This window comes from Capronia coronata (assembly GCF_000585585.1).
Source record: "Capronia coronata CBS 617.96 chromosome Unknown acBCG-supercont1.3, whole genome shotgun sequence".
Taxonomy (NCBI): domain Eukaryota; kingdom Fungi; phylum Ascomycota; class Eurotiomycetes; order Chaetothyriales; family Herpotrichiellaceae; genus Capronia; species Capronia coronata.
Genome location: NW_006912895.1, coordinates 2,413,508 through 2,426,292, shown reverse-complemented (window position 1 = coordinate 2,426,292; position 12,785 = coordinate 2,413,508). Strand labels below are relative to the sequence as shown.

At 53.5% G+C, this 12,785-nt stretch overlaps 4 protein-coding genes across 4 annotated transcripts; 2 read left to right on the top strand and 2 right to left on the bottom strand.

The window, feature by feature from the left end:
• Positions 1–841: 841 nt before the first annotated feature.
• A1O1_04179 (uncharacterized protein) lies at positions 842–6,223 on the bottom strand (the record flags this gene model as incomplete). The annotated part of the gene is made up of 1 exon (XM_007725076.1): positions 842–6,223. One exon carries the CDS (start codon positions 6,221–6,223, stop codon positions 842–844), a length of 5,382 nt encoding a protein of 1,793 aa, XP_007723266.1.
• A 727-nt stretch (positions 6,224–6,950) lies between these two features.
• On the bottom strand, positions 6,951–7,881 carry A1O1_04178 (uncharacterized protein; the record flags this gene model as incomplete). Its single annotated transcript, XM_007725075.1, has 4 exons — positions 6,951–7,084; positions 7,133–7,367; positions 7,421–7,584; positions 7,635–7,881. The coding sequence occupies 4 exons, from the start codon at positions 7,879–7,881 to the stop codon at positions 6,951–6,953; spliced, it is 780 nt and encodes a 259-aa protein (XP_007723265.1).
• Positions 7,882–9,105: 1,224 nt separating this feature from the next.
• A1O1_04177 (uncharacterized protein) lies at positions 9,106–10,396 on the top strand (the record flags this gene model as incomplete). The annotated part of the gene is made up of 5 exons (XM_007725074.1): positions 9,106–9,165; positions 9,216–9,280; positions 9,328–9,442; positions 9,521–10,201; positions 10,253–10,396. 5 exons carry the CDS (start codon positions 9,106–9,108, stop codon positions 10,394–10,396), a joined length of 1,065 nt encoding a protein of 354 aa, XP_007723264.1.
• Positions 10,397–11,186: 790 nt separating this feature from the next.
• A1O1_04176 (uncharacterized protein) lies at positions 11,187–12,197 on the top strand (the record flags this gene model as incomplete). The annotated part of the gene is made up of 3 exons (XM_007725073.1): positions 11,187–11,471; positions 11,543–11,810; positions 11,920–12,197. The coding sequence occupies 3 exons, from the start codon at positions 11,187–11,189 to the stop codon at positions 12,195–12,197; spliced, it is 831 nt and encodes a 276-aa protein (XP_007723263.1).
• Between the last annotated feature and the right edge of the window lie 588 nt (positions 12,198–12,785).

Here is a 12,785-nt window from a genome sequence, read left to right as displayed (position 1 = left end):
GGGGGGGGAGATGGCGTATCCCATCTCTCACGGCCCTCAAAGCATACTGGGTAGGGAGTTATCAATCCTGTAGTCGCACTTCAGCTATGACATGATGGATGGGAGGTCACAATATTGAACATGATTACTACTCAGCATCCCAGCTCGATGGGAACAATCCGACCAGGGGGGTCGACGATGCTTTGTCAGAATCCAACCCTCCTGCGATCAAGTGTCAACATCAACGCGAGATAGTACCACCTACGACCTTGATGATCCAGATGATCATCTTTGGATTGTGCTACTCTTCTCTACTCTACTCCTTCTAGTACAAGATGATACCCGATCACAAGGGGAAATACATGATCCTGGTATCCGGCACTGCAAGGTAGGTAGTCAGGAAACAGCAACACCGCTCAACCATTGATACGTAGGAAGAGAGGAGAAGGAGGAAAAGAAACCACTCTTTAAATAGAGGGATGATCAGCTGGTCTAACAACTCTTTTTAGATCTGTTCGTTCAAAAGGATCTCCTCTCGCCTGTCATGTTTTCTGCTCGCGAAAATACACAGTTGAATCGATCAATCGATCATTCAATCATCCGATAAGTCAATCAGTCAACCACCCGGCCCAGCCATTGAGCGCGCCATTCAGCTACTAGTACTTCACCAGTCATTCAATCAAGTCAAGTCGTCAAAATCACCGTCAAGCACTTCCAAGTCGAAAGTAAAACGCCCATCGCACCATTCCTGCTGTATGCTGAATGTTGGAAACCCAGTACATGATGCCAGAACGCCATCTTGGAAATCCCAACCGCCCTCACTCCTTTCCTTTTATCCATCTCTCTGTTTCAACTCTTCAGATCATTCAAGATAGGCAATAGCGTACCTGTTCGTGCCGCACAGTCCGAACACCCAGGTCGCCTCACCCGCGCCGGGGAACTGCATCATATACACTGTCTCACGACCCATCGTGACCCCTCCCGTGTGGCCAATGACCTGGGTCTCGGTCCAGACTTTGACAGCAATACCCGTCTGCATGATGCGTTCAAAACAGCTCTCGCCCAGCACGGCGTCTAGCAGCACGGTTTCGGGATCTCTGTTCCGCGTGATGAGCACTCTCTTCTCCAGTCCGTTCCCGTGGACGCGGTGCGGCGTGTGATTGGCACTCGGGAGACGTGGGCCGCGATTCTTCTGGCCTGGTTGCCCGACGATCATGGGCGGCGTCATGTTGATGTTGGATGCTGTTCGACTGTGGGTCGGTGTGGTTGGCGGCGATGGTTCTACTGAAGAATCTCCTGGCTGGTTGGGGGTGGTTTGTCGAGACTCGAGCGGAGCGGGAACAGCAGGAGCACCGGCATTGCTGGGTGTCGGCAACACACTGAGACGTGCGGCGCCCAGATTTTCCCAGTGTTGTCCCTTTCGGACGTAGAGCCGGATTTTCATGTTGTTCACCATGCCTCCACCGTTCGCGGCGGCTGCGCTCGTGGACGGCACGTTGGGTCCGTCCTTGCCCGGAACGAAGCCAAGTTGGCTCGGAGCTGGCGTACTCGAACCTGACCCGGTGCCCGTACCGCTGCTGGATGAATACAACGACCCGGCCGTACCTTCGTTACCGGCTCTATGGGTCACTGTCGACCGATTCAGATTGAAGGCCGAACTAGCACCAAATCTTTTCAATGCTGAGAAGGCACTGGCCATGGTGCCGGAGCTTTCGACCGATATATCGACGGATGCCGGTGTTGGGGCCGACGAGGCACGATAGCTAGATTTCTGTCGGCTGCCGAAATTGAACCATGAGCTCGACCTCGGCCGGCTCTGGTTGTCCTGACCTACATTGAATGTTACGGATGGCTGACGTTGTGGACGTGCGCTCTGCAATTGAATGTAGGTCGGATTGTTGCATCGTGCCCAGTTAATCATCCCATACAGAACCTCGCACTCTTCCGGATTCCTGGACCGGAACATCACGATACTGGTCGTCTTGATTCTCGAGTTTGCCGTCGGAGGCGACCGGATCGAAATGTCTATTGCTGTCCCCCTTCGAAGAGCAACAATCGGCGTCAACTCGAAGGCCACCAGCGGTTGGACTGCAAATGAAGATGCACGTGAGTCAGGCCCATCGGGCTTGCTGGCGCCAAAGTCTGCCTGCGGATCCGAGTGAGCAGCGCTCATCTCAAATGCCTCGATCAAGCCTGGCGAGATGACAATCGAGCACTCATCGGGGTGGATCTGCTCCCACGACCCTTTGTTTGACCAGGCACATATCAGCGCGATTGCCCTGCCCTTCCTAGACCCCGGCACTGCTGCCGACGAAGGTACCCTCCGGTATGGTCCTTGTGAGGCCGAGTCAGACGGGGCCAGCGTGCGTGTCCCGGTCGATGGTATCGACGTCGGGGGTGCCCCTGCCGGCTTCGAAGGCCGTCGGCCCGCCGCGGTTATTGCAACCAGCGGCGTTGGCTTGTCGCCGGACTCTGACATCAAAGCATCGGACGTATCGGAGTCTGAGCCGCCGACACTCTCCGTATCATAATCAGACGACTCGTCCGAACTTGTTGACGGAGCGTACTCGTGCTTCAATGGCGACGAAGTTCTCCTCTTCGCCGGCTTCTCTTTAGAACGTGAGGCGGTAGGAGAGCCAGCTTGAGAATTGGACGCTCGTGGTTCGGCTTCAGACACTGCTTTCTGCGTCCTCGGACTAGTGGGGCTAGATTTTGGAGCAGGTAGACTTGGTTGTTGTTGCTGCGGTCGGATCTTAGAGACCGTAGGAAGCTCTTTCGACGGAGTCGACGAAAGTGCCCGTTGATAGCCAGGCCGTTGAGCAGTTGCAACAGAGTTAACAGGTGCGGCTGATTTTGTGGAAGTAGGTCCGCGATCTGCAAAGGGCGGTGAAGCTTGTGGTCTGCTTGACGGTGATTCAGCAAGGCCGGATTTCGAGAACTGCGTTCCCTTTGAGTTTGGAGAGCTCTTCGACATGTGCGAGTTATCGTCCGTCCTTCCAAACATCGGCGATAGTCCTTCATCCTTGCGCGTAGCTGTGTGATTCTCTTTCGGAGGAGTTTCGGGAGGATTCACTCGAGACCGGGCTGGTAAGTCTGTCGTGCTCGTTGTCTGTTTGGGTGAAGACTCGAGTGTGAACGATGCGGGTTTCAAGTTCGATGACGGTGTCGTAATGGTCGCCCTCGCTGAATGGTCAGAGGTGGTGGAATGATCTGAGGAGACAAATGAAGGACTGTGTCTCGCATCACTCGCCGACGAGGCAGCATATTGAGGGGCCGGCTTTGAGGCTAAACCACCACCTAGATTCAGTCGTGGTAATGGTTTATTCACCACAGGCCTTGTGTGATCGGAACGCTGGCTCGTATCTGTGCGGGTACCGATGATGGATGGCTCGCCGAGGGGGACGTCCAAAGGTTCAAGACCGCCAACATGACCAAGCGTCAGACTATGAACCTGCTCCCCCCGGGGATTGGGTTTGCTCGATAACTGCTCTGCGGATGGGGCTCGATGTTTGACGAAGCTCGACGTTCGATTGAGTCTGGGTGGTAACGGGTTTGAACCGAGCATAGTCATCCATTCCGTCACGGCAAGCGAATCCTCTGACTTCAAGGCCAGTAGTTCGTGCCATTCTTGACCCAAGCCTGCTCTGCCACGTAGCATGACCACGAGGTCGAAGCCACCCTCGCCTCGCCTTGCTGATATCGAACCCAATTCGACTGGCGCAAATAGAAGCCACTTTCCAGTGTCGTCGACCTCGCAGATTAGGACATCACCCCCAGCAGGCTCGCCACGAGCGTTGTCTCGAAAAATCAACTCGACGCCACAGTCCATTCGTTGCCCACTTGAGTGATACAGAGTGAGGCTGAAGAAATCTCTGGCTTTGACACGACGAGACTTGTTGACGACAACCCCGGTGATGGCTGCCATTGTTCGGATATCGCGGACTCTCATAGCATCAATGTTTGCTGCCGCTTCGTCCTCCAAGCGTGCTCGTTCTTCTTGATGACGCCGCTTCGCCATGGCCGTGAGGTCGATGTATATGTCTGCCACCCGCGCAGCAACAGGGCTGTCACATTCATCTTTGAGCCGAGTGAAGGTCTTACTCAAGGCTTTCACTCTCACCAGTGGTCTCTTCAGGAGATATGCGACGTCCACCTTCTTGCCGTCTGTGTCCACCAAATCGCCGGATTCATCACGAGCCATTTCTGCTTCTGTTGTGCCCGGTTTTGAGTTGTCCAGAGGAGCGAGGTTGATGACAATGTCCTGAAACCCGAGTCTCCACGCTTGAATGTAGTCTTTGTATGCCCTCTGTGCCGTTTGCGCCCAGGAAAGGATGCTGTCAACGTCGTGGCCGTTGACAGCATCGTGGCCGGAGACGCGGCTGTGCAATGTCTTCAGCCGCTCAAGCGCGATTCCCATATCGATTATGGGCTTGGTGAAGCTTGTCTGATCTGAAGTTGCGGTTGAAGACGTGAACAGTCCTGCTGCGATCGCCGAATCGGTCTTGGAGAGAACGCTTTGCAACAAGACCGGTATGACTCCGTCGACCAGTGTGCGCAACTCTCGCACATACCGCTCCTCGTCCGCTACGAATGCCTCGGTTAATTCCTGCACAGAGGCCGAGTGTACAACCCCTCGTGTACTCCTCTTACTTCGAACAGAGCGCCGGCTCCTCCCTCTCCCGGGAAGAGAGAGCACGGACATCAAATCTTCATGTGTTGTGAGCTTGCGTTTGAGGTCACAACTGTTCGCAGGCACCTCTTGGTCAGGAGCTGGCAAAATATGACTCCCGGCGAATGTTTCCACAGAGGCAATGGTTGATAGACGATGTGCTCCCGTGGGTGGGCATGGTCGCTGAGGTGACATCGATGGAGAAACCTCTTTGGTCAAGGCCGAAAGCTCTTCGTCCGGGATTCCTCCTTGCTGTTGGAAGTCAGGTTGTGCTAATGATTTCCTCCTTGGAGATCCTCTTTCTCGACGGTGTCGCGCCCCTCTCCTTCTCAAACTAGACGGCGACCCTTCAACGTCCTGCTGATCATCCCTCTCGAGATCCCTCGAAGTCATCGGAGAGCCTTGTTCGCGGCCTGCGGATTTGATTACTCCATCAGCGTTGGTCTGCCGTTTGGTGCTGGGTGCAGAGGATGCCTGTCGTTGCTCCGGCTGAATGGATTCCCATATTTTGTTAGGATCTGGGGTGTAGGGCTTTTCCGTCGATGTCCTTTTCCGTTCGGTGCCTCTCCTAAGGGGTTGCGGCTCCCCGGCAGCAGGAGGTTCTCTTGTAGTCGGTTCATCGACGAACGGATCGGGTTGTTCATCCAGCCAAGCCTCAATGCTTGGAAGTCTTTTCTCTAGAGACGGCGTTTGATCAGATTTCGCAAACATGTCCTTGGTTCTGCCGAGAAGGCCGGGCTTCCTCGACCTCGGTGCGTCCTTGTCTGACGGCGCAGGCGCTGCCTGTTCAAGCATTTCGGCGTATTTACTCCTTCGTCTGAGACTGCCGTGTTCCTCGGGCCGAGACGATGATCCTGAATATCTGTGGGAAAACTCATCCTGAGTGTCCTTCGACCCAGTCGTCAATTGACGAGCTAGCGCATCATCGACTTGGCTATCAAGGTCGGTATGTGGAGGCACATCCTCGGCAGACCGCTTTCCTTCAGCGTCCGGCACGGCCGTCACCCTGATTCCATCATTGTATCTCGACGTCTGCACCGAAGGCTGGTCTGAACCATTATCCTTGTGCCTCTGCGATCTTCTTCGCTCTCCGCGTTTTTCCTGGTTCGAAGTATAAGACAGATCGTAATGAGTCGACAGCGGGCGGATCTTTGGGGCAGTTGTCGCATTCTTCTGATCCCTGGCTTCTCTTTTCGCTTTCCAATGGCTGTCACTGATGATGCGCTTCCTGGGCGCACTGCGGCTCCTGCTGTGATTTGGTTCCTCCTCCGACTTCTGCCTCGTCCGACCCTCGGCGCGAACTGCATTTTCATCTCCATACTCGGACTTTGGTCTTGAGACGGTCGAAGCACACTCTGAGTAAGGGATTGATCGAACGCTGACCGCATCCGGAGCAGTCGCATTGGCAGCACCTTGTGCTTGCCATTGTCGAATGCGATCTTGTACGGAGTTGGAATCGTACAGGCCGGAAGTTCGGTCGGAGGTTACATTGCGAATCCTCAAGGAAGGCGGTGGCTCGGACTGTTGGCCTTTGAGAGTCCTGCGAGCGGTATTCGTAGATGCTTCTGCCCGCATTGGCGGACGTTGATCGACGGATTGTTCGAGGTGCGGCGTGGTTATGGGATTGTGTATATCGAGTAGTAGTTTATGCGTCGGGGATTCTGCGGCGTGGAGATCGATTGTAGGCGCATGGTGATATCTCGAACAAATTGTCCAAAAATTGTACGGACTGTCTCAGATCAGACAAGTATAGCCAGTTGATCGGAGTACCAGGGGACAAATATCGCCTGTTCATGCAAGGTGATAAAGCAATAATACTAGTAATGCCGTGGATGGATGGGTTTGAAGATCCATCCGCGGCCACGCAACATACCTACAGTTGCGTCAACCTTCAAGTTGCAGGCATCCGATCGCTTCTGTGGTGGAGCTGCGCGTTTACCGGGCAACCATCATGGCCCCCTAGCCCCAAACTTGAACCCAGCCACAGTCCGCCAACTCCAAGTCCAGAATTCAGGCTTGGTCCACAACAATAATCATATCGAGTGATAAACAGACCAACTCATTGCTGAACCGGCTGACTGGCTGGCTGGCGGCTACTCTTTACAATCGATTGTCGCTTCAGAGGCATTGTAGCTCCTAGGGTATTAGGGTATCTACGCCTGGGGTGCAAGCACATCCAGCAAGGATACCTAAGTAGAGAGCTGAGTAGCGCCTCGTACTCGACGAACATAACAATCTTAGTTCTTTCAGTTGCCCGCTCACCCCTTGCTTCGTTCGTCCCACAATCGCGGTCTGTGCAGTCTCATGCACGCTTGATGTCACCATTCGCAGTCGCCTTAGGTTTGCTCAAGGACCCGTTCCCTTGCACCGAGTGTGATATGCGATCCAGTGCCTTGAACGCCCGTGCCGTGGTGGTGAGGCTTTCCGATAGGAGTGCTGCCAGCGTTAGCCGGGTTGCCGCAACAATGGCGGCCGCATACTCACCTCCGGGTATAACGATCCAAATGAAGTTCATAAAGAAGAAATAAAACCAGAAATAGTATGCTTCGGGTCGACAATAGGTCTGGCTCTTGTAGTAGTGGTCAAACATGCACGTGGCATAGTAAAGAACATCCCCATACATCTGGCCTAAAGAGACGACAGCCTGCAGAGGATATCGGAGAGGATGGCTGGTGATGATGAAGTAGACCATGACAAAGGAAAGAGGACCCCAGAAGAGCTGTCTTGCAGTCAGTATGCCGAGAGGCGCATCTTGGGTCTTGAAATCCATACCGCAGTGATCGTTTCCATACATAGGACGAAAGGGTCAGAGGTCAGGTAGCGGGAGTCCGACAAAGCGTATTCTTTCCACAGTTGTCCAAACAAGTCTTGTGCACTTCCCATCCGTGTATGATTGTACGCAAAGTAGCCTTCAAAGAAGAGGTGGATAGCACCAGCTTCCCATCGTCAGTCCCTTCTCCCACAAGTGTGTCTTTCTCTTCCTTACTCAAGCAAAACCATAGCACCACGAATTTGTCCCTGGTCTTCAACCGCGGCGAGACATTTGAGGCGAGAAGCCACGCCGCAGACAAAATGACAGCACAGCCTGAGCCAAATGCAGCCAGCAGTTGGAAAAGGGTCATGTCATTGGCAATGAAGTTCACCAGTTCAGTCTCTACCGGAAAGTATGGGTGTAAGGCTTTCAAACCAGGCAACGGTGTCGAGGGGGCCTGAGAGGCCCACCTGGAAAACATGATCGCGGTCGGGCGTTCAGGATCGAGGAGGAGACGTTCAGTTAAATTCGAAAGAGGATTCGAGGGAGCAACCGAACGTATGCGTGAGAGCGGGTGGGAGAGTGAGGGTTGAGTTCTGGGAGCCTGCCAACTGTATCAATGGTCCTATAGCAGGTTTGCAGTTGGCACCTAACGAGAGTGATCGCCAACAGGCTTTGATGAAAGATGACGCTTGTTGATTAGATTACTAGTACTAGAGGTCCCAAGGTGTCGTAGTGGCAGGATCAGGTGGAATCAATGCTTGGAACGGTAGGACTGTTGGCTCGAATCGTACCACTCGGGCAGCATACGCAGAGAGGAGAGAGAGGGAGACACCGACCACGGGCACGAATCCACCTCGGCGACGTGGTTGAATTGTTGGGCTTGAGCCTGCGCTGGTCTGCTTGGCCTAAGGAGCTCTGCGGCGCCTGCTTAAGGTACCTGTAGACTGCGCCTGCGGCTGAAGCCATTCAAGTTATGTTATTCCTCTGTATAAAGAGAATTTATTCCCTTCAATGGCTCGATCCAACCAGCATTCATCTATTTTTACCAATCCTTCGCTCGGTTTCCCCCACATTGTCGTCGCTGCTCCCCTTGGTCACAAATGATAAATCCCCTTTTCTGCTGACACCCTCACGTCAAACAACCATCCTCCCGTCCGCGTCTCCCACAGGTCCCTGGAAAAGTGGGATTCCCCTTCGACGCCCTGGAGACTCTCCTGCCGTGGATGACAGATGCGGCCGAGGAACCAACACAAACCTCCATCCTGATTCCTCAACAGCATGCGGGGCGGCCAGCATCGTTCGGCGAATCGCCCAAAGGCTCTCGTCGTCATAGCTGCTGCTCGACATCATGGCAAAAAGAAACATGACGAATTTTTCATGGCTTCATCTTTATTCGTCCCTGCTCGGCGTCCAGACCAGCAGGCCCTGGTTGTATCTCCAGCAGCTCCCAGGCCCCAGATTTCTTCTGGCGTGTAATAAGTAAATCTCTATTTCCCCGAGATCTCAGATCTCGCCTCTTCTGGATCAGACAGACTGCGAAATCGTCGTCGTGATATCGTTATAGCTGACCGAAAGGGGCTATCTCGAACCTGGTTTATACAACCTTGACCTTCTTTTTTCAGGCTTGGATTATTTCGGCCAGTTGATTTGACCTCTCCATTGACTTGTAGCATTGTCGAGGAGAGAGGCCGAGTTGCCTGTCATGGCCAAACCCATCTTCTGTGCCACGCACCCTCGAGCGTGCAGCACTGCTTTTGAACGTGTTCGAGTCACCTTGCCGTTCCTCGAAACCTGAGCGCTGACACAATCAAGGTTTTCATGACCAGGAAAGATTTGGCCTGTGTCCATGAACCCTTTGGTGATGCCTTCTATTACGGGTAAGCCGGAGATGTGATGCGCGGGACGATGTCTGACGACTTCTCAGCCCGGAAAGAATGAGTCCTCGCTTTGAGGCCGATGAAGAGGCAAGGAAGGCCTCGGGATTTAGTGATTCCACCTACAAGACAATCTTCGATCATATAGATCGTGAAGGATCCGAGGTGTGATGCCGCTGAGGAAGTCTTGCTTTTATGCGGGCATCATTACAGGATTGCGTGTTCCGTGCTTACGCGCTCTAGGGGAAACGTCTCTTCATCAAGGACATCATTTACTATCTGGTGCCTCCCGATCGTCAACCCGCCCGAATTGCACCGTCCTTGATCACGAAGAAACGTGGCATCGGTACTGAATCGGCCAACATCCCCAACGGAGTCAACGGAGCCAATGGACAACATGATGCGGTCAAGATGCCTCCATATCCGTATGCGACCGATGGCGAACCGGGGAACCCTACCGTGGTTCCGAAAGCGTTACTGGAGACATTCCATTTTACCTTCCTCATCCGCGATCCTCACTCCAGCGTCCCCTCATACTACCGTTGCACCATTCCTCCTTTGGACGACATGACTGGATTTCATGATTTCTACCCCAGTGAAGCTGGATATGACGAGCTTCGTCGATTCTTCGACTTTACTCGAGAAGCTGGGTTGGTCGGACATCAAGTCGCCGGCCAAGCCAATGGGGTCGCCAATGGGGACGTGGGTAAACCTGAGACCTGTGTTGTTGATGCCGACGACCTGCTAGACGACCCGGAGGGCGTCTTGAAGATCTACTGCAAGAGTGTCGGGCTTGAGTTCACTCAAGACATGCTGAATTGGGACAATGAAGAGGACCAGAAGCGTGCCAAAGCCGCGTTTGAGAAGTGGAAAGGCTTCCATGAAGATGCCATCGACTCCAAGGATCTCAAGCCAAGGGCTCATGTAGGCTACTGTCCTCGCGACCGGGTATGTAATATTGCTGACTCGAGATAGAAGAGGGCCGCCAAATCCGAAGCCGAGTGGGACGCCGAATGGGAGAAGAAATATGGCAAGCAAGCAGCCAAAGTGATCAGAGAGACGGTTGACCAGAACATGGACGACTATCATTACCTCAAGCAGTTCGCTTTGAAGGCATAACTGGTGGCGGATGTGTTATGCGAATACTTCGTTTGACTCCAGATTCTGCTCAAATTCGATATTCTCTATGGTCTTTTCTATTCCAAGAACACGATATTATGTCGGCCTAATGACATTTTTTTTGGTAGGAAACTACTGGTAGTACCTTGATGTTCCTGACTGCTGCTGTACTGTGATGGTGATGGTGATAAGAGAGCGATGTTTGCACTGTTTGTTTCCCGCCGGCCATTTGCGCAGAACTCCTTCAGTATGATCAGCCCACTTACTATAGCTCCTTGAGTACCCCCGCATTATCGTTAGTCCATGAAGTGTTCTCGAGGTTCTCGTTTTAGCATCGGGTTTGGGTTTATGCGCGGACATGGCGACAGACAGTGACAAGAGTGACAGCAAGAAATGGCCTCGAGAAGGATATCGACCCGAATGGCTGGCAGTAAGTTAGACTTCCCGTGCGGCAGACACCGCCATTGATTGGGACTGGGTCCGAATCTCGAGACGCTCGGATCAGGGGTGCAGTGCACTTGAAAGACCCTTCTCCCACTGTGACTGAATATGCATGGATAGTGACAATGAAGCACAGCTTGAAGATGCCAGCGGAGGGCGGTATGTGATGACGGGCGATTTCTCGGTCGACGTGCCTACCTACGATGCGGTCTTCGCCGGGTTAGCAAAGGCATGGCCTCCATTACCGGAGGAATTGACGGTGTGTAAGTTCAAGCGCGTTCGAGAGGACATGGTCGGCGACGATGCAGTCTGTTGCTTCCCTTAAGGAATGAATGATATGCCACTGCGCATGGTGCTGACGGACCGCATCGCGCCGCCAGGGGACGAAAAGACAGACAGTGAACATGGCGATCTGGCCGTGCGGATCTACCAGCCCGCGTCGGAAAAGCGGTTGCCGCTGATGATCTATTTCCACGGCGGAGGATACATTGCAGGCAACCTGGACACGGAGGACGCGCACTGTCGCATCTTCGCGGCCAAAGTGCCCTGCTTGGTGATCAGCGTCAATTACCCCAAGGCTCCACGGGTGAAGATAGACGGCATCATCGAGGTCGGAGCGCTGTCTGTGCCGTGGGTTAGTGCCAGTCTCATCTTGTCTTTCCTTCGGGCTGTTTCTGTTGAGCCCTCCCTCTGACTTGTGAGCAGTGTCGTGATCGAGCCAAAGGACTCGGCCATGATCCGTCAAAGACCATTCTCTGTGGCGGCTCGGCGGGTGCTTTTCTCGCGACCCAGATCGTGTACCGCTTCATGTGCGAGGGCGACTATACGTCGGTGACGGGATGTGTGCTTCTCTGCCCGGTCATTCTGAATTGGGAGTACCAGGGAAAATACAAGCACATGTACACATCGTGGGAAGACAATGGGAACAGTGGCGTGCCGGTCTTTGGCCTCGAGTTGGCCAAGTTCATCTGGTGTAAGTGGGACATTTGTCGCTCTCGCTCTTGCAACCATCACTCCCTTGCGTCTTGCCTTTGGCGTTGCACCACCACCTCGTCTGTTGTTCGGCCACTGACTGTCTCCAGCACACTACGACATCGACTTCAACAATCCTCGACACTTTCCGCTTCTTGCGGACGATCTGTCCAAATTCCCTCCTTGTTACATCGTCACCGCGGAGAAGGACTGTGCTCGGGATGATGGGATTCTGCTCGACCACAGACTCAAGGAGAGCGGTATCAAAAGCAGGCTTGACCACTATGAAGGTCTGCCTCATTACTTCCACGTCTTTCCGAGTTTAGGTCTGGCCCATGAGATGATGGCGAAGGCGGTAGACGGTGCGAAGTTCGTGTTGGAAGCATAGTCAACAAGCCGGTGTGAATGGAATGGTGTTGGAGGGTAAGCAAGAGAACTAGTAGATCGAGACAATAGCTGCATCTGCGAGCAAATGTACAGGATTGGATTGCTCGGGTCTCAATACAAAGCACCCACTCTACTTGATGAATTTCGTATCACCCTCTTGAATTCTTTAAGAGGGTCACCAAGGTGAAACCCACCCTCCTACTCCTTCTCCTTGACAAGATATACGCCATCTCTCATTTGTCCATTCCTCTTTTCCGTCCTCTGGTCTCCAGTACAAATATACCTCAGTAACCCTCAGGCTGCGACGCCACCGTCCGAAGAGTCTGGCCCATCGACCGCCCAAGAGCCTTAAGGCCTTCTCTATCCACTACAGCTTCGCCAAATCTATTGTCGTTGTCTGCAATCCACACACCACGTGTCTCAAGTCCAATGCACTCCTCCCGCAGTCTTCCGCTCTCTAGTACGAAACAGGCGGCCGACAACGGAGCCGGATCAGCCACCAAGTCGACGCTTGCACCCAGACAAGCAAAACATCCGCAGGTCCCAGACGCGGCCCCAGAGAGAAAAACTGAGCATCTTCCAAATCCGG